The 25,683-nt window shown below is 46.8% G+C and overlaps 1 protein-coding gene across 2 annotated transcripts in view; it reads right to left on the bottom strand.

Annotated features, from left to right (window-relative positions):
* LOC125464328 (glutathione hydrolase 5 proenzyme-like) overlaps nucleotides 1-25,683 on the bottom strand; it is an 87,072-nt gene that overhangs the window by 39,326 nt on the left and 22,063 nt on the right. For both annotated transcript variants that reach the window (XM_059655163.1, XM_059655164.1), the window contains exons 2-3: nucleotides 3,550-3,680; nucleotides 222-311 (exon numbers count right to left, since the gene is read on the bottom strand). In XM_059655163.1, coding sequence (XP_059511146.1) covers nucleotides 222-311; nucleotides 3,550-3,680 — 221 coding nt within the window. The remainder of the gene's footprint in view (nucleotides 1-221; nucleotides 312-3,549; nucleotides 3,681-25,683) is intronic.

The raw sequence follows: 25,683 nt of genomic DNA, 5'->3' as shown, positions 1-25,683 counted from the left end.
ACCCCAACGTTCAACACAACTACACCCCCCTGCAGCTCACCACACTCTCCCCCACCCTGCGATTGCTCCATCTAGCCATTCCACGACCACTAACCCCCCCCCTACCCTTGTCCTCTTCACTGGCTCGAGGGAAGGAGGGGAGATGGAGAGAACAGGTCTACATCTGGAATCAGTCACACATCTGTGACTGGCACCGTTTTCTATTCAGTATTTTTTTTTACCTGGTTTTGGAAAAGGGCCACACCCATTGAATAAGCCTGGCTTCACCTTCTGTGGAGCCATTTCTCTGGCATTAATTATTGTCACGTTGCCTGAGGGAGAGATGACATAGAAGTTACACAAAATATACACAGTGAGACGGTCTATAAACACACTGTTACAAACATAGTGAGACGGTCTATAAACACACTGTTCCAAACACAGTGAGACGGTCTATAAAAACACTGTTCCAAACACAGTGAGACAGTCTATAAAAACACTGTTCCAAACACAGTGAGACAGTCTATAAAAACACTGGTACAAACACAGTGAGACAGTCTATAAAAACACTGTTACAAACACAGTGAGACGGTCTATAAAAACACTGTTACAAACGCAGTGGGATGGTCTATAAACACACTGTTACAAACACAGTGAGACAGTCTATAAACACACTGTTACAAACACAGTGAGACGGTCTATAAAAACACTGTTACAAACACAGTGAGACGGTCTATAAACACACTGTTACAAACACAGTGAGACAGTCTATAAAAACACTGGTACAAACACAGTGAGACAGTCTATAAAAACACTGTTACAAACACAGTGAGACAGTCTATAAACACACTGTTACAAACACAGTGAGACGGTCTATAAAAACACTGTTACAAACACAGTGAGACGGTCTATAAACACACTGTTACAAACACAGTGAGACAGTCTATAAAAACACTGTTACAAACACAGTGAGACAGTCTATATAAGTGCACTATCACAGACAAAGTACAGACAGTGAGATGGTCTATATACACAGGCATGGACAAGAGGGAAAGGTGAATTTAATTATTTTTTCCTGTTCTGCCCTCCTATCTAGATGAGAGGTGTCTTTTTCACAAATTTTATTTACCGTTCTAAATAGGTCTTATGGTGGCAATAGTCAATGGAACTGGACTCCTATGACTACCTGCACTAACCAATGTCTACAGCTACCTGGAGCCTCGTATTTAAGCTCCAATTCACAAAGGACAACGTCCCAGCAGCAGAGCCAGCACAGATGGGAAGCCGGGACCTTAAAAGAAGCGAAAACGGGATGGAAGCGGGGCTGGGTCAAATCGAGGCCTTGGGTGAGATGAGGCCTGGGGAAGGGACAGGCTATGGGAAGACAAAGCCAGCTGGAGCAAGCCAGGAGATGAGGCTAGCGGGCAGGAGGCCAGGAAAAAAGGCCAAAAAGGAGGCAAGTCCCCTTGTCCCTAGCCAGGACCAAACAGGAGAGACTGTCTGGAATGAAGGAAGTACAGTTCTTGATGCTGATTTGTGACAATGATGAATATTGGCAACACATGCAATTGATTTTAAAACAAAAACAGTGACACGTAAGAGAAACATTGTCCCCAAACAATAAATCTTTTTCAACCAAAATGATGTTAAGCATGGCAACTTTTAACAACTGCTGCTCGTAAACTGAGTCCACTAAGACAACATCAAATTGAGGGTTTGCAGTTGACTGATGAGGTAGAATTGCTTTCCTTAGGAGCTCGGGTGCAGGTGAACAGTATTTGAAGGCTCAGCAATAACATTCTTGCAGACTGGCAAATTAGTCCACTTTTCAGGTGAAATAGAGAACTCCTGTTGGAAATTTGACTGCGAAAGAGGTCCAGACTAGTGGCAGGATTTTTTTTAAGCTGAGCCTGGAGCTACTTTTACTGTCTCTGTTAGTTGGAAGGGTCAATAACAAGGAAGAATAACTTTTAAAATGAAAGGCAGGAGGTTCAGAGGGTTGTGGAGGTTAGGAATGTGCTGCCCAGGAGAGTATTTGAGGCTGGAAACCTCACAACCTTTGAAAAGTACTTGAATGAACATTGAAGTTTAAGGCTGCGGGCCTAGTGCTGGAAGGAGGGATCAATCTAGATTTTTTGTCAGTGCAGATGATGGGCCAAAGGGCGTCCTCCATACTGTATGATTCTGGACTACAGATTGCAACAAATTATTTGACCCTGAGTATAAGGCACCTTCTTTCCAGGCTTGGTAGGCAAGTCACGTATCCCCATCTTTTATTGCAAGGATGTGAAACATTCACATTAGGAATCAATCTCAACATTTCACCCCAGAAGTGAGAGTTTTAATCATCTTTCCCATCATGTCAGGGAGGCCAGGTGGTTGGCTGTCACGGTCCAGACTATGCTGTCCAGCCGGCACTTAAGATACACCGGCAGAGCTACAAATAGTTGACAATAGCAGAAATAGGTTTTCCGCAACAAAAATAAATGAAATATGAAACGAGTTTCAAGCTACAAGTTGCAACGTTTTCTAACTCATCAAATAACTGTGCTGCAGTGTGGGAGTTCAGTATTAGTGAAAAATGAGTGTGAAAATGGAAGCAGGAATCTACCCTGAAAGAGATCCCAGAGTCAAGTATATAGTGAGAAAAGGGACCATACTGACCTGATCTTGAGAACTGTGTGACAGAATAGGCCCTTGGAAATCATCAAATCGGTTACAGCGTCACCAGACATCCAATGTATACGTAAGGACTTAAGTGAATCAAATCAAACCCAGAATTCGGCAAAGATTACAGAACTACAGGTAAATTAAGTGGCACCATCTCCTCCCTACGTACTGTCTCTCTGCTACTGCATGCACCTCCCACCAAAGCTCAAGCACTACCATTCTCACTACTGCTTGCAACCATCTTCCCTCACTCACTCTCATCCACCTCCGATATCACTAACCATGCGCTCGGTGAAACCCCTCGCCAGCTTTCCCCCAACCTCCCTCAGCACTAACAGCCACTTCCATCTCACTCAATCCACGCCACCACCCCCCCAACTGACTTTCCCTGATTCCAGGAGAGATCAACTCACAACAGGACAACAAAGGCAACCCAAAGAACAGAATCATACTGGGCTCCAAATGTTGGATAACAAGGTATAGAGCTGGATGAACACAGAAATCTGATTTCTGGAGGGTCTAGGCCCGAAATGTCATCCTTCCTGCTCTTCTGATGCTGCCTGGCCTGCTGAGTTCATCCAGCTTTACACCTTGTTATCTCAGATTCTCCAGCATCTGCAGTTCCTGCTATCCCTGAAACTGACTCCAAATGTTAACTTCTTGCATCTCCACAGAGCCGTTGAGTTTCTCCTGCACATTCTGTTCTTACTTCAGATTTCCAGCATCTGCACTGCTGTGCTTTTATTTGGATTGGAGCAGGCTAACTTAACCCAGACCTCTCCCCTTACTCGCTCCCATCCATCCGGCTACAGCAGGCTCAGCTGTAGCTCTGTCCGGAAAATGGACACTAACCTGTGACTTTACGGCATCTCGTTCGACAAGTAAATCCATGAAAATTACCTTTTGAAGCATCGTAAATGGTGAAAATGGATCCTCCGCCAATGCCCATGCTTTGGGGGTTGACAATGGAGGTGCACAGCAATGCAGCAATGGCGCTATCAACAGCTGATCCACCCTGCAGCAGGATGTTTCTGAAACAGCGAACAGGAAAAAGTGAAGTGAAACAAGCTTAAAGCAGCCTGCCAATAACACTTGCGTAAATGATGCTTTATAACGTTAGGGTCATATCTATGTACACGGGGGAGTGATGCATTAATAATGAAGAATTAATGGGAACAGTGGGACGCATTGACTAAATGCCCACACTGAATCTATTTCAATTTTCTCCTCTAAAGCTAGGCAATCAAACAGGGATTAGCATGACACCAACAGGAAAGTCAGGCCCAATGTATACCGTCTGATACTGGCTGCCTTAGTGTACTTCCTGTGCGCTAGCCCTTTAAATGTAAAATTACTCAGCACTGAGAAAAAACTCAGAACCTGCGTATTTATTCTTTGAACCTCACCAAAGAAATGCAGGCTATCTCGCTGGACCAATATCTGGTGCCAGCCTTTCACTGCTCAATAAATTAACATTCACATCAAATCAGAAATGAAACTTAAAGACGTACAAGGTAGGAGGAGGAGGAGGAGGCCATTCAGCCCTTCAAGCCTGCTGTGCCATTCATCACAGTCATGGCTGATCGACCAACTCAACAGTCTAATCCTGCTTTCTCCCCATAACCTTTGATCCCATTCGCCCCAAGTGCTATATCTAGTTGCCTCTTGAATGCATTCACTGTTTTGTTTCGGTCTGTAGGGGACCTACATTTGTCTTTACCAATCTCTTTCTCTACACATACCTATAGAAACTCTTAGAGTCAGTCTTTATGTTCCCTGCAAGCTCACTTTCGTGCTCCACTTTCCCTTCTTAATCAATCCCTTAGTCCTTCTTTGCTGAATTCTAAACTGCTGTCAATCCTCAGATTATTTCTCTTGACCAATCTGTATGCTTCTTCCCTGGATCGGACACTATCTCCTCTTATTTCCTGTGTAAGCCATGGATTGGCCCTCTTACCCTTTTTGCTTTTCTGACAGACAGGACTAAACAGTTGTTGCGCTTCCCCCATGTGATTCTTGAATGTTGCCATTGCCAATCTATTGTCATCCCTTTAATTAACTCTCCCCAGTCAATCAAGGCCAACGCACGTCCCATATTCTCGTAGTTACCTTTATTAAGGCTCAGCACCCTAGATCTCCAAATCAACTAGCTCACTCTCCATCTTTATTAAAAAAAATTCTATGTTATGGTCACTCTTCCCCGAGGGGTCTCGCACAGCTTGGCTGGCAATGATCGCCCCTTCTCATTATGCAGCACCCAGTCTAAGATGGCCTGCTCTCCTGTTGGCTCCTCCAAATATTGATCAAGAAAACCACCCCGTACACACTCCAGGAATTCCTCCTCTACTGCATCGTGGCTAATTTGATTTGCCCAATCTTTTTGCAGATTAAAAATCACTCACACTCACCGATATTCCCTTATCACATGTATCTCTCATTTCCTGCTTAATGTCATTCTCAGCATCACCACTGCAGTTTGGGAATCGATATTTGACACCTATTAATGTTTTTGGCCCCTTGGTATTTCTCAACTCTGCCCATACAGACTCCACATTGTCAAAGCGAATATCCTTTCTCACTATTGTATGAATTCCCTCTTTAACCAGTAATGCCGCTCCACCACCTTTTCCTTTTTACCTGTCCTTCCTGTATACTGAATACCCTTGGACATTCAGTTCCCATCCCCAGTCACCCTGCAGCCATGTCTCTGTAATCCCAATTATATCGTACCCGTTTATATCTATCTGCGCGGTAAGTTCATCCATTTTATTGCAGATGCTCCGCGCATTAAAGCACAAAGTCTTTAAGCTTGTCCCTTTAACACTGTTTGTCTCCCCCTTATTTTTCTCAATAACCCTGCCTGAGGCTTGTCCTTGGTTTCTCAGCTTATCACTTTTCTTATTCCGTTTTCTGGCTTTTGTTTTTGTCTTTGCTCCCTCCTTCTGTAACTCTTTACAATAGGTTCCCATGCCCCTAACCAGTCCAGTTTGTACAGGTCCCACTTCCCTAGAACCTGTCCCTATGGTCCAGGAATCTGAAACCCTCCTCCTGACACCATGTTCTCAGCCACATATTGATCCAAAATAACCTGTCATTTCTCCTCTGACTCGCACGTGGCACCATTAATAATCCTGAGGTCACTACCTTTGAGGTCTGATTTCCTAACTTTCTTCTGAGTTCTTAGTATTCTGCCTTTATGGCCGCTTTTTATAACCTATGTCACTGATGTTTACCATGACCACTGGCTGTTCACTCCCTCCCTCCAGAATGCCCTGTTCCTGCTCCGAGACAGCCTTGATCCAGGCACTAGGGAGGCAACACACCGTCCTGGAGTCTCGTTTGCAGCCACAGAAATGCCTGCCAATTCCCCTTACAATTGAGTCCCCTATCATATTGCCCTGGCATACTTTTTAACTCTCCCCTCTGCAGCAGAACTAACCATGGCACATCAAGTTTGGCTACTCTGCTTTCCCCAAGAGATCATTCCCCTCAAGAATATCCAAAACGGTGTATCTGTTTGGGAGGGAAAGTGACCACAGGGGATTCCTGTACTTACCTGCCTGTCTCTCTTGCTGTGTCTGGTGGTCACCCATTCCCTTCCTGCCTCCAGAGGCTGAGCCTGCAATGTGACCACCTCTCTATTACAATGCTAACAATTTCAGAAACTTAAAAAAATACAGGAAGTATCGGTAACACTCAGCAGCATCTGAGCAGAAAAGTAAATGGATTGGCTGGATTTTCAGCATGGAAGTGGAATAGGGAGTGTTCTCAACGTTGCACAGGGATGGCAGTAGGCCTGCCAGCCCATTGAGTCTGTTCTACCATTCAGATTGACCATGGCTGCTCATCTACACTATCTCCATATACCTTCCCATAATCAGTCTCCAGAAATCTATCAATTTCTACCTTGAATCTGTTTCACAGCCTCTGGTGTAAAGAAATGCAAATATTCACACCCGCTTCGACTGAAGAACTCCCTCCTCATCTGATTCTTATATGGAGTACAATCAATCCAACGATCATCCCTTACCACCCTTAACTCTCCTCATCTCTCAACTCAGACCCCTCCTCACACTCTCCCAATTTCTTTGTCCCCTCCAAACCCATACTTCCAGAATGCAAAACTCAGAAGTCTTACATCAATATTAGAAGTCTCTATAGGTCATAAACCGGTCAAAATAAACACAGCTCTTTTAAAAAGGTAGATTTTCTTCAGAAGCTTATAAACCTATCAAACATCAAAAAACTCACATTCTGCTGTAAGATTTAATTGGGAACAAACTCTGCTGACCAGAATTGATTGGTGGCTTGGAAGGCAGCAAAACCAAGCTGACATTCTCTGAATAAATGTGTAAACAAACCATGAACAGCTGAATCCATTGGATCTTGTGGAAACAACTAAAAGCTCAAACATCTGTCAAAGCTTTGGAAAAGCCAAACAGATGGTCCTGAGATTCAAGGGAAAAAAAACGTGAAAGCAACAGGGACATGCCACACAGCCAGATCTTGCATTCAAATGAGGCTAGCCTTCAATATCAATAGTACTTTATCCAGTGAATTCCCTTCTCTACTGCATCAGAAGACTCGTCCCCTTCCACAATGCTGTTCTTTCATATGACACCATGCCAGCGGTCAGAAGTACCAACCTGGCATCCACATTATTTAACGTGAATGTACCTGTCAAATCATAACACCATCAGCACTCCCTTTAATGAAAACACATAGAATCATGCTGCCGAAGTTCATAACGATGACTGAACAAAAAGCATTGCCCTTTCTCACTTCCAGGGGGCGGCCTGGTGGCTCAGTGGTTAGCACTGCAGCCTCACAGCGCCAGGGACCTGGGTTCAATTCCAGCCTCGGGCGACTGTCTGTGCGGAGTTTGCACATTCTCCCCGTGTCTGCGTGGGTTTCCTCTGGGTGCTCCGGTTTCCTCCAACAGTCCAAAGATGTGCCAGGTAGGTGGGTTGGCCATGCTAAATTGCTGGTAGTGTTCAGGGGCATGTAGATTAGGTGTTTATAGGGGGCTGGGTTTGGGTGGGATGCTCTGAGGGTTGGTGTGGACTTGTTGGGCTGAAGGGCCTGTTTCCACACTGTAGGGATTCTACGATTCATAGTTCATGGCTCCCCAATGATTCTACTGGGGCAACTGACTTTAGCCAAAATTGCAGCTGTCCTGTGATGCCCACTTCTGTAATACTGCTGACACCATTGAAACAAAAGCAATTCCCAATCATCCCCCTTCCCAACACCAATAAAAACTGCTGGCACTGGGAATGGGAGTGGAAATCCCATGTTTAAAACCCTTTATGAGCAGCTGGAAGCCTGCACTGTGAATAGAAATTCCAGTTGCATGTTTCAAAGGCTGTGAACATTCGTGCTCACCCAGACACAGGCCTGTAACACCATTTCTCCGCGCACTCACAGTAGGGCAGAGATTCAACTAACATTCTAATACCATGACTGAGTATTCCTCATTCCTTGCAGTATCTAAAAAGTACAATAGTGCTCCTTGTTATTAAATTGCTTAGATTGCTTCTGTCATTTCGTATCCTAGTTTATACTGTCGCTAAACCTTCCTTCCCCTCCGCTCCGAATCTTGGTTCAGTTGCCCCAAAGCAGAATCTTACTGTAAGCCCAGTATTATCTCAAAAAATTTGCAAATACCAATTCAGATTTTGTTAAATCCATTCAATGGAAAATAAGGACAGAGTATGAAATAAGCTGATTTGCAGTGATACAGCTTTTGTCATAATATCCCGAAGCACTTTACAGCTACTAAAGTACTTCCAGAGTGACTCAAATGCTGTAGTAGTGTAAGAAATGCAGCAGCTAAACTGCGCAGCAAGATCCCGGAAGCAACAATGATACAATAACCACATTATTTGTTTTAGAGACATTAGTTAAGGTGGGGCAGCAACCAAGAAGGCAGATGCACTGTCAGGTTATTTCAAGTTGGCAACTCACTTCCACTTTTGGCCCCGACCATTACCAATCGGAACAGCAGTGAACATGGACAGATATATTCAGGGTGCAGTTTTAGATATTGGACGGAAGCATATTTTTGGAACAATAGAGTGGATTCACTTTATCTGGAGTTGTCTCTTCCATGTTCCAGGAATGTGCCGCACAGAGAACAAGAGACCACACACAATCAGCAGTCCTTTTAAGATAAATACACAGTAATGTGTACCTATATATGCATATCTACCTTAAAGAGCTGCGCAGCGTATCAAACAGGTCAGGAACTACAAAAGGAGATTCAAGAGGATATTGATTCCTAGAGAACAATGTCATTCCTTAACACTAGGTGACACGATTATTACTCCTGGGGGGGATGGCTCTAATTGTTACATTCTGGATCCTAGTCCTAAACTCCACAAACACCAGAAATTGTTTCCTGCTTTCTATTCTTCTCTGTTCTAAGTAATATTTTGAAAACTACAATGAAGTCACCCTTTGAACTTGTAAATTCCAAGGGATACAAATCTAACTGGTGTAACCTTGCTTTGTAATTCAATCCCTGGAATGCATGTACCATTCAGGTAAATCAACATTCCACTCCAAAGTCAGCACATGCTCCCAATAATTCCCTGCCTAACATAGCCAAAAGGAGGAAGATTTAAGCCTAAATCTGAGTTCTTTAGAGTTTTTTTGGAGGGATTTTCACTGCATGGTCCAATTCTCTCCATTTCTCCCAAGCCCGTCCCTACGGCATCTCTCACATCGGATTCCAGCCCCATGCTCCCCATAATTCATCACTCAGAGATCCCAGAAATCACCAGCACCCTTTGCACACCCAGACACTGCCCTGCACGGCCCCTGACATCTACCCTCTGGACCAGGCAGACAGTGGGGTGGGTGATCAGTGCCCCACTGTGTGGGCAGTGCCCTGGAGTTCCTTCTGGACTGGGTGGTGCAGACATGGCAGGTCCTCTTCCCCCAGCACGGTCAGTGGAGGCTGTGACACCAGGCCATACCCAGGTTGGTCCGAGGTTACCACCCAGCTCCGAGCAGTCTCAGTCACTCTGCAGGAATGGCCAGTGCTGTAGGAACAAGGTCAATGACCTTCTCCACTCCCTCACAAAATTGCCACCATCTTATCCCCAATACCTCACCCTCTCCCTCTGCTCCCACACCCCTCTCCCACCATGTTCTACCACTCTCAGTCCATCTCCAACTTCCTTCGCTCACTCTCACCCAACCCAGGCCCTGACACCAGTAACCCTGCGTGCCCTCCATACACTCACTCAGTGAACGTCCTCACTTACGCCAATGGTAACAGCTGTGCCACCCATTTCCATCTCTGTTAAACCTCCTCTCATTTCAGGTGAAAAGCAGCTGTCCATAGGCAATGACTGAAGATGGATGGTATGCTCCCCACCCATGCTGTTGGGGGCATTCTCAATTCCAACCATCCCCACAGATTGAACTGACCGTGTCCCAGTCTCAGAGCCTGTCCTTAAGCCAATGAGGCACGACCCCCCTGAATTGATAGAGACATGTAAAACAATCATGACAAGTTTCCTGGTTTTGTCATCTCTGTGCTAAATGGCATGCTGATACAGCAGTAACATCAGCCTGGTATCTCTGACTGAGAGGACCAAGCACAAAAAGGCAAAGCACGACAGGGATGATGTGAATATACAGGTTGACTCAGAGTGAGTGCCCACTGTGACAGTGAGCAAAGAACCTGGGGATGCAGCCTGGTCCAGTCCCTGATCTGGGTGTGTGTCGCTGACCACACAGTCTCTTTGCTGCAGTGTTATGCTGAGAATTACCAGGGCAGACCGAGGGGCAGTATAGAAGGGCAGAAGCATCCTACAAGTAGACCAGGCATGTGCCACGCGAGTTCTCAGAGGTTGGCACATGACGGGTGCCAACGCCTGTGGATGTGGGGTGTGTGTGGCTCGAGATGTTGGTGTCCAGTGGTTCAGCATGGAGGTGGGTTAGAGTGAGCAGCAGATAGGGGTGGGTAGGGAAAGAAAATCCTTGGTTGTGGGGTCGCATTGTAGGTGGCAGAAGTGGCGGAGGGTGATATGTTACATACGGAGGTGATATTGGGGTGATATGTGAAGACAAAGGGGATTCTGTCCTTGTTTTTGTTGGGGAGGGTGTGTGAGGATAGAGGTGTGGAAGACACAAAAGATGCAGTTGAGAGCATTTTCAACCACTGAAGGTGGGGGGGGGGGGAGTTATGTTCCTTGAAATAGGAGGACATCTGGGATGTTCAGGAGTGGAATGCCCCATCTTGGGAGCAAACATGACAGAAGAGGCGGAATTGGAAGTTGGAGATGGCATTCTTGCAGGAAGGTGGGTGACAGGAGGTGTAGTCTAGGTAAGTGTGGGAGTCAGTGGGCTTGAAATAGAGATCGACTTCAAGGCGGTCACCAGAGATGGAGACAGAGAGGTCCAGGAAGGAGAGAGAGGTATTAGAGATGGTCCAGTTGAACTTGAGGTTGGGGTGGAAGGTGTTGGTGAAGTGGATGAACTGTTCGAGCTCCTCATGGGAGCACGAGGCAGCGCCGATACAGTCATCAATGTACCGGAGGAAGAGGTGGGGTTTAGGGCCAGTGTGTGGCACTGGAAGAGGGACTGTTCCACTTAACTTATGAAGAGGCAGGCATAGCTTGGGCCCATGTGGGTACCCATGGCCACCCCCTTTAGTCTGTAAAAGCTTCTCCCTCTTTAAAAATGGGGGTGGAGAAGGGTCCCAACCCGAAATGTCAGCTTTCCTGCTCTTCTGATGCTGCCTGGCCTGCTGTGTTCATCCAGCTCCACACTGTTATCTCTGACTCCAGCATCTGCAGTTCTCTCAATCTCTAATGCCAGTTGTGTCGTCTCTTTTCACAGTTAAAATGCTCCAGCCCATGTGACATTCTGGTGAATCAGCTCCATGATAACCTCCCTGCTTGTATACCTAATGTGTTGAGTAAAAACAGTATGTATTCTGCAAGCATTCTTAACCACCTTAGATAAGGTGACCATCTGATCAGCCGTCTACACATCGTCCCATACTCTAAGGCTTCCCTCCTCACTGTTTACCACCCTCCAACCTTCAGGTCATCTTCAGTCTTACTGATCACACCACCTCCGTTCACACCCGGGTCATTAATGTACACAACAAACAGCAAGGCCCGGCAACCAAACCCGTTCATTCAGTGTTTATGTTGCATTAAGGGTCAGAGATAGTAGGAACTGTAGATGCTGGACAATCTGAGATAACACGGTGTGAGGCTGGATGAACACAGCAGGCCCAGCAGCATCTCAGGAGCAGGAAAGCTGACGTTTCGGGCCTAGACCCTTCATCAGAGAGGGGGATGGGGTGAGGGTTCTGGAATAAATAGGGAGAGAGGGGGAGGCGGACTGAAGATGGAGAAAAGAAGATAGGTAGAGAGGAGAGTATAGGTGGGGAGGTAGGGAGGGGATAGGTCAGTCCAGGGAAGACGGACAGGTCAAGGAGGTGGGATGAGGTTAGTAGGTAGATGGGGGTGCGGCTTGGGGTGGGAGGAAGGGATGGGTGAGAGGAAGAACAGGTTAGGGAGGCAGAGACAGGTTGGGCTGGTTTTGGGATGCAGTGGGTGGAGGGGAAGAGCTGGGCTGGTTGTGTGGTGCAGTGGGGGGAGGGGACGAACTGGGCTGGTTTAGGGATGCAGTTGGGGAAGGGGAGATTTTGAAACTGGTGAAGTCCACATTGATACCATTAGGCTGCAGGGTTCCCAGGTGGAATATGAGTTGCTGTTCCTGCAACCTTCGGGTGGCATCATTGTGGCACTGCAGGAGGCCCATGATGGACATGTCATCTAAAGAATGGGAGGGGGAGTGGAAATGGTTTGCGACTGGGAGGTGCAGTTGTTTGTTGCGAACTGAGCGGAGGTGTTCTGCAAAGCGGTCTCCAAGCCTCCGCTTGGTTTCCCCAATGTAGAGGAAGCCACACCGGGTACAGTGGATGCAGTATACCACATTGGCAGATGTGCAGGTGAACCTCTGCTTAATGTGGAATGTCATCTTGGGGCCTGGGATAGGGGTGAGGGAGGAGGTGTGGGGGCAAGTGTAGCATTTCCTGCGGTTGCAGGGGAAGGTGCCGGGTGTGGTGGGGTTAGAGGGCAGTGTGGAGCGATCAAGGGAGTCACGGAGAGAGTGATCTCTCCGGAAAGCAGACAGGGGTGGGGATGGAAAAATGTCTTGGGTGGTGGGGTCAGATTGTAGATGGCGGAAGTGTCGGAGGATGATGCGTTGTATCCGGACGTTGGTGGGGTGGTGTGTGAGAATGAGGGGAATCCTCTTTGGGCGGTTGTGGCGGGGGCGGGGTGTGAGGGATGTGTTGCGGGAAATGCGGGAGACGCAGTCAAAGGCGTTCTCGATCACTGAGGAGGGAAAGTTGCGGTCCTTGAAGAACTTGGACATCACCACCCCACCAACCTCCGGATACTACGCATCATCCTCCGACACTTCCGCCATCTACAATCCGACCCCACCACCCAAGACATTTTTCCATCCCCACCCCTGTCTGCTTTCCGGAGAGACCACTCTCTCCGTGACTCCCTTGTTCGCTCCACACTGCCCTCTAACCCCACCACACCCGGCACCTTCCCCTGCAACCGCAGGAAATGCTACACTTGCCCCCACACCTCCTCCCTCACTCCTATCCCAGGCCCCAAGATGACATTCCACATTAAGCAGAGGTTCACCTGCACATCTGCCAATGTGGTATACTGCATCCACTGTACCCGGTGTGGCTTCCTCTACATTGGAGAAACCAAGCGGAAGCTTGGAGACCGCTTTGCAGAACACCTCCGCTCAGTTCGCAACAAACAACTGCACCTCCCAGTCGCAAACCATTTCCACTCCCCCTCCCATTCTTTAGATGACATGTCCATCATGGGCCTCCTGCAGTGCCACAATGATGCCACCCGAAGGTTGCAGGAACAGCAACTCACATTCCGCCTGGGAACCCTGCAGCCTAATGGTATCAATGTGGACTTCACCAGTTTCAAAATCTCCCCTTCCCCAACTGCATCCCTAAACCAGCCCAGTTCGTCCCCTCCCCCCACTGCACCACACAACCAGCCCAGCTCCTCCCCTCACCCACTGCATCCCAAAACCAGTCCAACCTGTCTCTGCCTCCCTAACCTGTTCTTCCTCTCACCCATCCCTTCCTCCCACCCCAAGCCGCACCCCCATCTACCTACTAACCTCATCCCACCTCCTTGACCTGTCCGTCTTCCCTGGACTGACCTATCTCCTCCCTACCTCCCCACCTATACTCTCTCCACCCATCTGCTTTTCTCTCCATCTTCGGTCCGCCTCCCCCTCTCTCCCTATTTATTCCAGAACTCTCATCCCATCCCCCTCTCTGATGAAGGGTCTAGGCCCGAAACGTCAGCTTTTGTGCTCCTGAGATGCTGCTTGGACTGCTGTGTTCATCCAGCCTCACATTTTATTATCTTGGATTCTCCAGCATCTGCAGTTCCTATTATCAATGATTCAGTGAGTTGCTTAAACATGCCCTGGCAACAGGGGTGCGCCTCCCAACAGCTTTTCCTTAAGCCTACAGTTTCACTGACTAATGTACACAGGTATTACAGAACAGTCTGTCCAAACAATCTGTGTGTGATTAACGACAGATTGAACATAAACTATACTGATCGTGGTTCTTTCAGCCCACCCAAAAGTTCAACACTATCCAGTGAGATTAACAGAAACCAGAGAGACAAAAACACAGGGGCCATTCACGCCCTCGAGCCTGCTTCACCAATCGATATGATCATGGCCGATCATCCTGCCGCTTTCTCCCCCTTCTCTTTGATCCCTTCACCCCAAGAATCATATCTATCCATCTAAATCTAGGATGTGCTGATGGGGTTTGAAGAAGAAGGGTGAAAGGAAACTCACGTGGACAATAGTTGTGGATCGACTGGGCCAAACACTAAGATTGGTGGAGTAGCAGATACTGAAGGGGACTGTCAGAGATTACAGCAGACTGTAGATAGATTGGAGAGTTGGGCAGATAAATGGCAGACGGAGTTCAATCCGGGCAAATGCAAGGTGATGCATTTTGGAAGATCTAATTCAAGGGCGAACTATACAGTAAATGGAAAAGTCCTGGGGAAAATTGATGTACAGAGAGATCTGGGTGTTCAGGTCCATTGTTCCCTGAAGGTGACAACACAGGTCAATAGGGTGGTCAAGGCAACATATGGCATGCTTTCATTCATTGGACGGGGTATTGAGTACAAGAGTTGGCAGGTCATGTTGCAGTTGTATAGGACTTTGGTTCGGCCACATTTAGAGTACTGTGTACAGTTCTGGTCACCACATTACCAAAAGGATGTGGATGCTTTGGAGAGGGTGCAGAGGACGTTCACCAGGATGTTGCCTGGTATGGAGGGCGCTAGCTATGAAGAGAGGTTGAGTAGATTAGGATTATTTTCATTAGAAAGACGGAGATTGAGGGGGGACATGATTGAGGTCTACAAATCATGAGGGGTATTGACAGGGTGGATAGCAAGAAGCTATTTCCCAGAGTGGGGGACTCAATTACTAGGGGTCATGAGTTCAAAGTGAGACGAGGAAAGTTTAAGGGAGATATGCGTTCTTTACGCAGAGGGTGGTGAGTGCCTGGAACGCGTTGCCAGCGGAGGTGGTAGACGCAGACACGTTAGCGTCTTTTAAGATATATTTGGACAGGTACATGGATGGGCAGGGAGCAAATGGACACAGATCGTTAGAAAATAGATGACAGGTTAGACAGAGGATCTGGATTGGCACAGACTTGGAGGACCGAAGGGCCTGTTCCTGTGCTGTAATTTTCTTTGTTCTTTGTTCAAACATGCCGCAAATATTTTATACTGTAAACAAAGCATGAAACCAGGGGCTCCATGGTGCAAGAGGGAGGGAAGAGGGGTGTCTGGAGCTGTGACTAGGAAAGGTAGACTCCACAACAGCAAACCATTTGATTGGGGGGAGGGGGGGGTGTCGCCTTTTCTGATGAATTGCGCCTCCTCACTTGGCATCACGCTGCCATCTTTAACTAGACAATGAGCTTGGACATAACTGACTGGGACCATTCTCTGGGAATCTCTCCTCTGCCTGGCACCCAGTAAGTAAGGCTCCAGAACCATGTTTGTGGCTGGTATTGGGTCTCCAAAGTCCGGGAATAAAAGCAGTCCTTTTGACGGGAAGTTTTGCTGAATTAATTGATTTCCAGTTAGGCTAGTTGCCTTGTTCTTATTCAGAATTCGATCTGCTTTTCTGACCTGAACGTGGCTAAATCAATGAGCTCAGAATTGAGCAACTCCATCAGTCATTGGGGAATACAATGGTGCACTGCTCAGCACAGCCCGTCAATCTCCATTGGTTTGGTACAATGCCAAATGCCAGTCAGGCAACAGGTAACTGAAAGAAGGAGGAAACAAAGCAAGATCATCGATATCAGCGTTCCAAAACTAGAATCGCCTCCGCGCTGGTCACCCAGCAATTTTCCCTGGTGCTTCCTGTCTGGCACCACGTCCCACATTCCCCCACGCGGTGCTTCCTGAGGGTCAGTGGAGAGGAGCCTTCGGAAAAGACGTACAAAAGGGGTTATTGAGGAAACCCACACCCACCATGCTCGAGTGGCAGTGACGCCAACCACACAGTTAGAACACAATCAGATTCCCAAAAAACTTTGCGAAGACATCATTTGCCACATCAGGTGGGCAACAAACAATTGTTTCACTCCGTCCCCGTGGTAGCGCTGCCAGCCAAGGGTGACTTTCCTGTTAGCATCACAGTCTCCCAGGGCTGACTTTCCCAGTCCCCTCAGTTGGTGCGAGCCTCCAAGATGTGCCTCACTAGTGGAGGTGGCTGCTCCTCAAATACTGTCCTGGAACAAGCATTGGCGGGGAACAGCACAATTCCAGCGACCCTCCCCCTTCGTCTCAATTTAATGGAGTAGGTAGAGGTGCGTGGGTTGTCACATTTCCTCCAACCCCACGACTAGTCTCACCTGCTTGTATATTTCCCTATTCCTTAGTCCCATTCCTCAGCTACAGGCTACTCCCTGACAACACTGTCTACGGTGTTCTCAGACTGAAACTGACACTACAAAGTCAGTGGGATACTGGGTATTGGAGGTGTGTTGGTCTGTGTGTGTGTGTGTGTGTGTGTGTGTTTGTCTATCTAGATGCACATGCGAATGAGTGCGTGCTTTTGAGAAAGAGACAGCGAGTGTGTATTATGCTTGAGGTGGGGTATTGCGGATTGGAGAGTGCGCAGGGCTTGAATGGGAGCCTCTGCTTTTAAAGTTGTACTAAGCATTCGCCTCAGCATTGTTAACACCGTTTTATAGTCCTAGCCCATGGAATCCTCCCGTAACAGTGCCCAGAAAGAGGGAGTAAAATGGGGTCTACATCGTTCACATTGCTGAAAGGATAACAACAACTTGTATTTATATAGCACCTTCAGTGTGGGAAAATGTCCCAAGGTGCTTCTATCAAGGGTTATCAAATAAAATTTAATGCTGAGCCAGATGGATCATGTTCCTGGGCTTAGTCAGCTGATGAAGCAAAGGGGAGAGCACTGCATAAGAGGGAGTTATCATTGACCAGAAACGCAACTGGACTCACCATCCAAATGCAGTGGCTGCAAGAGCAGGCAAGGAATATCACGGTGAGTAACTCACCTCCTGACTCCCCAAAGCCTGTCTTTAGGGAGTCAGGAAAGAAACTGGGTGACATAGTGGTCAGCATTGCTGCCTCACAGCGCCAGAGACCCAGGTTCAATTCCACCTTCTCTGTGTGGATTTTGTACATTCTGTGCGGGTTTCCTCCCATAGTCCAAGCATGTACATGTTAGGTCAACTGGTCTTGCTGAGTTCTCCTAAAGTGTCCAGGGATGTGTGGGCTAGATGGATTAACTATGGTAAGTGTGGAATCACAGGGATAGGGTGGGATGTTCTTCAGAGGGTCAGTGCAGACTCAATGGGCCAAATGGCCTCTATCTGCACTGTAGGGATTCTATCATTCTAACCACCATCTATAAGGCACAAGTCAGGAGTGTGATGGAACACTCCCCACTTGCCTGGATGAGTGCAGCCCCAACAACACTCAAGAAGCTTGACACCATCCAGGACAAAGCAGTCGCTTGATTGGCACTACATCCAATGATGCTCAGCAACAGCAGTGTGTCCTATCTACACGATGCTCTGCAGAGACTCAAAGGTCCTCAGTCAGCACCTTCCAAACCCACATCCACTTCCACCGAGATGGACAAGGGCAGCAGGTACATGGGACCACCATGCAAGTTCCCCTCCAAGCCACTCACCATCCTGACTTAGAAATAGATCACCGTTCCTTCACTGTCCCTGGGCCGAATTTCTGGGATTCAGTCCCAAACGGCATTGTGGGTCAACCTACAGAATTTGGACTGCAGTGGCTCAAGAAGGCAGCTCAACACCACCTTCTCAATGGGCAACAGGTGCTGACCCAGTCGGTGCCACCCACAGCCTGTGAAAGAATAAAACAAGGTCCAAATGGAGAATGGGAGACTCGCAGCCCCCTGGGGCTGGAGGTGGTTAGGGAGATAATGAGGGTGCAGGCCAAAGAGGGATTTGAACCCAAAAATAATCATGTTAAGCTTGGGAAAAATTTGTGCATCGAGGGAGTGCAACACTGTCAGAAGTACAGTTCCTCGGGAATTATAAACTTGAGGACCCAGTTGCTCTCTGAGCTCCACAAACAATCCCAGGCTTGAAAAATGACAGGGACTTAGCTATCTCTACTATCCTGAACAGTAATTATCACACATCCAGCAACATGAAATAAACTACAGCGTACACTGAGGTTGTTGATTTGCTCGCCGAGCTGGCTTGCTTTTGTTCAGGCATTTTGTCACCATGCTCGGTAACATCATCAGTGAGGTGTCTGACAAAGCGATGTTATTCTATTCCATTTGGAATTTATACAGTCCGGTCCGTTATAGTGAGCAGTGTCATTTCCAGTTCTGTTGTGTATGGGTTTGTATACAGGGTCCAATTCTATATGTTTGCTGATTGAAGTACGAGTGGTGAACCATGCCTCTAGTATCTCCCATGTGTGTCAACGTTAGATAAAGTAACCGTAGAGCCCAAGCCAAACAGCGACACACATGGGAATTCTTAGAGGCATGGTTCTCCACCCATACTTCAGTCAACAAACATATGGAATTTGATCCCAAATGCAAACCCATACTGATCAAAGCCAGAAATGGCACTGCTCACCATAACGGGCCGGGCTGTATAAATTCCAAGCGGAGTACAATAACATCGCTTCAGCGGAGGCTTCACTGATGATGTTAGCTAGCATGATGACAAAACATCTGAACAAAAACAAGCCAGCTCAGAGAGCAAGTCAACAAGCTCAGCCGAGCTACAGATCTTTGCCAAAACTTTAAAAGGTGCACTGTCAAAATGTAATTCTGTTACCATGTACTAATCTGTGAAAGTTTGCTGAATTCAACTCACTGCGAAGCGTCCAACACTGCAGTGACAACACTTAGAAAACAGTGAGTGTTGGCTGTGAAACGGTGAGAATTCCTGAGCTGTCAAAAGCGCTGTATAAAAATGCAAGCTCTTTCTTTAACCTTGAGGAACCAAGTGCTATTAAAACAGGGCTCAGTAATACTTAAACAAACAATTCATGTTGCAAGAGGTGGAAAGCTTCTCCAGTGTGTTTGATGAATAAACTGACAAGTTCGCCAGTATATTTCCTGCGCTTCATATGACACATTCAGACAGAAGAAATTCAGTTGTGGGATCCTAATTCAGGAAGCAACTCGCTCATTAATTTGAAAATAATTGTTTGTTTCCTGCCAAAGTAGTTAACATAGAGTGTCTGTGTAGCATCAAAGGATGAAGAGCGAGACTCTCAAGTGGAAAGGGAAACTCTCCCTTGCCAAGATAAGACTGTTCTGGCAAGGTTTATAACAAGGAATAATACATGGAAGCTAAAAGGTTTTATCTCAGGAAATTACTTACTGTCTTCTCATTTCCATCCACAATGAGCAAGTTCCATATTTAACAATAACAACACAAAGTGTTCAAGAAACTCTGAAGGTCTGGCAGCATTGGTGAAAAGAAGTCAGTGTTAACGCTTCAAGTATGCTGACTCTTCAAAGAAATCTGGAGAACATGAATACTCTGCCTGTCTGTGGAGTTTGCTCGTTCTCCCCGTGTCTGTGTGGGTTTCCACCGAGCTTTTTGGTTTTCTCCCACAGTCCAAAGGTATGCAACTTCAATGGATTAGTTCAGGGAAATTGTGCCATCAGGTCCAGGCTTGTCAGGCTGGCTGGATGAGCCATAGGAAATGTAGGGAAACAGGCGAGGTGGAATCGCAGGGATGCTGAGGCTGGGACCAGATGGGACGCTCTTCAGAGGGTCAGTGCAGACTCGATGAGCCAAATGGCCTCTTTCCCCATTGTAGGGAGCCTTGATTCTGTGAAAATGTGGGAGAAAGCACTACTTTTCTCCAGAAAGGAATCCCCTACAGTGTGGAAACAGGCCACGTGGCCCAACAAGTCCACACTAATTCTCTGAAGAGTATCACATCCAGAGTCACCCTTCCAACCTATCCCTGTAACTGTGTACATCTCATGGCTAACTGGGTAAATTAGCACAGCCAATCCACCTAACCGACACATTTTTGGACTGTGGGAGGAAACCCAAGCATCCGAAGGAAACCCAAGAACATGCAAACTCCACACTTACTGTTTTTATATCTGATCTGCAGCTTGTCAGTCTTTCCCTTTTCTCCAGATTTAGAGAGCGCAGATTGTGATCAATTTCTTGCTCCTAAAACACAAAACACTTGCGAAAGGCTATTAGCTAACAATTGAAATTTAATATTGAATATACAGCAGTAAAGCTCAGATACTTTCAGCATAGAACACGAGGGGTCTAACTGTACTTGCTATGACAGGCCATAAAACATAGGAGGCCATCCAGCCCATCAAGTCTGCTCTGCCATTCAAAGTGATAATGACCGATCTGATAATGATCAGCTTCGCTTTCCTGATTTTTCCTCATAACGCTTGATTCTCTTACTGATTAAAAAAGCTGTTGATCTTAATGACCCAGGTCAGCAGCCATCTGTGGTAAAGAATGCCCCAGCCCAACTCCCCTCTGAGAGCAGGAATTCCTACAAAATTCTGCCTGAAATATGCAACCCCTTATTCTCAGACTATGCCCACTGATCCTAAACTCTCCCACAAGGGGCAATAGCATTTCCACATCTACCCTGTCAAGCCCCTTATGAATCTTATGTGCTTTAATGACGTTGCCTCTTGTCCTTCTAAACTGAAACAAAAACATATCCTACTCAACCACTGCTCATAAGACAGTCCTTCCATATTTGGTATCAGCCAAGTGAACCTTCTCTGGACTGTCTCCAATGCCTGTGTATCTTATCTGAGATAAGGGAACCAAAGCTCTGTTTGTATTCTAGGTGTGATCTAACCTTAGCTAAACCTCCCAGTCCTTTAACTATATCCCTTTCAAAATAAAGGTCACCATTCCATTTGCCTTCCTCATTACCTACTGAACTTGGGTGTTAGCTTTTTGTGGTTTATGTACAAAGTCCCCAAAACCCTCCTCTACAGCTTTCTGAAGTCTTTCACTATTTAAATAAAATTCGGCAGCTTTATTCTTCCTTCCAAATTGCACAAATTCTCATTTTCCTTCACTATTTCCATCTGCCATGTTTGTTGTCCACTCACTTAACTATCTGTCTTCACGCTGCAGATTCTGTGAGTCAACCCCATCACTTGCCCTTCCACCTATTTTTGTGTCACCTGCAAACTTGGCGATAATACGTTCTGCTTGTTGACTTGCTCACCGTGCAGGCAAGTTTGTTTGCAGATATTTCATCTCCATGCTAGGTAACATCATCGGTGCGCCTCCTGTGAAGCATCGGTGTCCTGCCCCGCTTGTTATTTACATGTCTCGGTTTGTTGGGGTGGGTAACATCACTTCGGGATTGGTTTCTTAGTGGATGGTATATGGGGACCAGCTCTACATGTTTGTTCATGGGGTTCCGGTTTGAGCACCAGGCCTCCTGCAAGTCTCATGCATGTCTTTTCTTGGCTTGTCCTGGGATGGTTACGTTGCCCCAGTCAAATTGGTGTTCCTATTTGTCCATGTATATTGAAATGAGTGATAGTTAGTCATGTTTGTTTGTAGCTAGGTGGTGTTTGTGGATCCTGATGACTAGTTTCCTTTCCTTCCTCGGCGAGTAAGTCAACAACCACATCAACAACCCGAGCCACAACGATGCCACCCGAAGGTTGCAGGAACAGTACCTCATATTCCACTTGGGAACCCTGCAGCCCAATGGTATCAATGTGGGTTTCACAAGCTTCAAAATCTCCCCTCCCTCTACCGCATCCCAAAACCAGCACAGCTCGACCCGCCTCCCTAACCTGTCCTTCCTCCCACCCATCCCCTCCTCCCACCTCAAGCCCCACCCCATGTCCTACCTACTAACCTCATCCCGCCCCCTTGACCTGTCCATCCTCCCTGGACTGACCTATCCCCTCCCTACCTCCCCACCTACACTCATCTTTACTGGCTCCATCCCCGCCTCTTTGACAGGTCTATCTCCTCCCCACCTATCCTCTCCTCTATCCATCTTCTATCCGCCTCCTCCTCTCTTCGTATTTATTTCAGAATTCCCTTCCCCTCCCCTTTTTCTGAAGAAGGGTCTAGGCCCGAAACATCAGCCTTCCTGCTCCTCTGATGCTGCTTGGCCTGCTGTGTTCATCCAGCTCTACACCTTGTTATCTATGCATGATTATATGTATAGTTTTTGGTTTAAATATTCCCAGGTGCTTGCATACCATGGAATTTGGTAAAGTTCCAACTCTCCAATGAGGTTTGTGTGGTGGGAGATAGCAAGAACTGCAGATGCTGGAGTCAGAGACAACTCAGTGTTGGAGCTGAAGGAACACAGCAGGTCAGGCAGCATCAGAGAAGCAGGAAAGTTGACATTTTGGGTCAGGACCTTTGATGCTGCCTGACCTGCTGTGTTCCTCCAGTTCCACACTATCTGTATGGTGGGAGATGACTGGACAATTGATCTTCTCCACACAGGCAGATATCTGAGCTTTCATACATCCATCATCTCCTGACCTTGGTCTTTAGAAGTACTAATCTATTGCGCTGAAAAACCAGCCAGTTTCAGGCAGACCAAAGAACATCCTTCACCCTGTTGATGGCCCTCTGTTTCTCTCAGTGCGTGTCCCAGGGAACAGGCCATAGTGCACTAAATCCTGTGCTTCAAAACAACCCAGGATGAACCTTGACAAAAAAAAACACATCATTTCTTTCCAGACCGCCTTTGCAAGGTCACGTTCCTGATGGAGGTGGACCACAGTCTGGACCTCACTGCAGTTCCCTGGAGGCAGGCATAGCCAGCTGCAGGCAGCCTGAATCTGCAGGAAGGATCTGACCCTTCACTCGCCTGGGTATGGCATAGGGCTTGTCTGCGCAATGGACTTCTCTGCCAAATGGTTTGATAATTAGCTCAGCGAATCACGCAGCATAATTTTTTTTTGTTCACTCGTGGGACATGGGCATCACAGGCCAGGCCAGCATTCCTTGCTCGTCCCTAGTGTGCCCTGGAGAAGGTGGTGGTGAGCTGCCTTCTTGCATGTATTATTACCTGGCTGCACTAATTCCCCTTGAGTATTGTGGAGCTACATGTGACCAACACCTGATAAACTTGTGACCAAACGTGCTCTTCTACACAAACATTTCCATTAGGGACCAATGGTATGGCTTGGTCCAACTGAATGGAACAACAGTTAGATCCATCCCGTAATAACTGAAAAAGCTCCACTGATTCCTGCCCAGAACAGCTGGATCCATCAGCTTGACTCCATTTCGGAGTACATGTTCAGTAACACCCTTTAAACGCAGAAACCTAGATTATTCACGTTTGGTGATGTTTCAGAGCTGATGCTGTGCAGGTCTGAAAGGAGTAGATCTCTAACCCAGAGCAGATTTGATGGGATTTTTGTAGTTTGCAGCAGGCAGTAAAATGAGTCACAGGTATCTGACTTACTACTTCTTTCCTCCCAAGACATCACTGTTACCATCCCGAAGCAAACGCATACAATTCCAGCGACCCTGGGAAAATCCAATTCCACAGTGTGGAATACAATTCAGCTGGTAAATGGTCGCTCTGGAGTTACACACATTGTCAACTACTTGATGGGCTTTACCAGTGCGCCTATAGTTTGCCTATAGCATTCGCGTTGGACATTGCCTAAGGCCCACCATGATCCAGGACAGCAATGGCCCCGAGGCTGTTTTCCCTGTGAGCTCACAGCAAGGGCATTACTTCTCACAGTACATAACACATCACAAAAGATGTAACATCAGAGGGCTGGCAGCAAATTAATGTAATTCAATCATTTAAGAAGGAGTCAGAACACGTCCAGGAATTTACAGTCCAATCTACTTATTCACTGGGTTAGGGAAACATGATGGAATCCTTACTCAGAGAGAAGCTGGTAAAATAATAACGAGCAGTCCTCATGGATTTCCAAAGGAAAAATCTTGCTTGACCAACCTTATTGAATTTGAAGAGGTAACGAGGAGTTAACGCAGAAACATAGAAAACTGGAGAAGACTAGGTCTTTCGCCTTTTGAGCCTGTTCCACTGATCAATTTCTATTATGGCTAATCATCCAACTCAGTACCCAATTCCTGCTTTCTCCTCATACCATTTAATCTCCTTAGCCCCGAGAATAACACTCAATTCCTTTTTTTGAAAACATTCATTGTTTTGGCCTCAACTGCTTTCTGTGGCAGAAAATTCCACAGACTCACCAGTCTCCGGGAGAAGAAATGTCACTTCAGTCCTAAGTGGCCTACCCTATAACCTGAGAGTGTGACCTCTGGTTTTGGTCTGCCCTGTCGTTGGGAACACCTTTCCCGTGTTTACCCTGTCTAGCCCTGTTCTAGGTTTCTAGGAGATTCCCCCTCATTCTTTTAAACTCCAGTGAATATAGCCCTGATCGAGCCAGTCTATTTTTGTACATCAGTCCCAACATCTCAGGAATCAACCCGTTAAATCTTTGTTGCACTCCCTTACCGGAATATTCTTCCTCAGATAAGGAAACCAAAACTGCACACAATACACCAGGTCAGGTTTCTGTACAAAAAAGGCCCTGTACAACTGCAGCAAGACATTTCTGCTCCTGTATGCAAATCCTCTCACTATAAAAGCCAGACATTTATTGACTGAATGGCATACTCTTGCTCCTAGTTCTTATGATCTTACAGTACAGTATAAATGATGCCAAGTACTGGTTGGGCCAAATGGCCTCTTTCTGTGTAATCATGCCGAAGATCACCTATGACACAATTATAAAGAAAACCAGGGGTAATTCTTTTGAGGTGCTGACCAACAGTATTCCCCAATCAACAACCCTCAAACCAGTTGTTATCTGTGGGAGTTTCCCATATGCAAATCAGCTGCCATATTTCCAATATTGCAACAGCAGATAACAAAGGCATTTCTTCAAAGTCAATGCTGCAAGAGCCTCAGAGGTCATGGAAATGTTTGTGTAACTGCAAGGTTTCTTCCAGGCACTGAGGAGCACATACTCCCAAATTCATACCAACATTTCTAATGGTACATTCACAAGCAGACTCACAAAGCCACAAGATTTTAACTCTTGCAATTCCCAGGATGTTACTGGATATGTAATCCTGACCCACAGGTTAGCGTCCTGGGCATGTGAGCTCAAATCCCCTGAACAGTGAAAGTTTAATTCAAGTAAGAAGTTTACAGTGATAATGGGAACTGCAGATGCTGGATGAACACAGCAGCATCTCAGGAGCACAAAAGCTGATGTTTCAGGCCTAGACCCTTCATCAGAGAGGGGGACGGGGTGAGGGTTCGGGAATAAATGGGGGGAGAGAGGGGGAGGCAGACCGAAGATGGAGAGAAAAGACGATAGGTGGGGAGGTGGGGAGGGGATAGGTCAGTCCAGGGAAGACGGACAGGTCAA

The sequence above is a fragment of the Stegostoma tigrinum genome, chromosome 26 (genome assembly GCF_030684315.1).
Source record: "Stegostoma tigrinum isolate sSteTig4 chromosome 26, sSteTig4.hap1, whole genome shotgun sequence".
NCBI lineage: Eukaryota > Metazoa > Chordata > Chondrichthyes > Orectolobiformes > Stegostomatidae > Stegostoma > Stegostoma tigrinum.
Note: the sequence above shows the minus strand (reverse complement) of the source record. Positions and strands in the feature narration are given on the sequence as shown.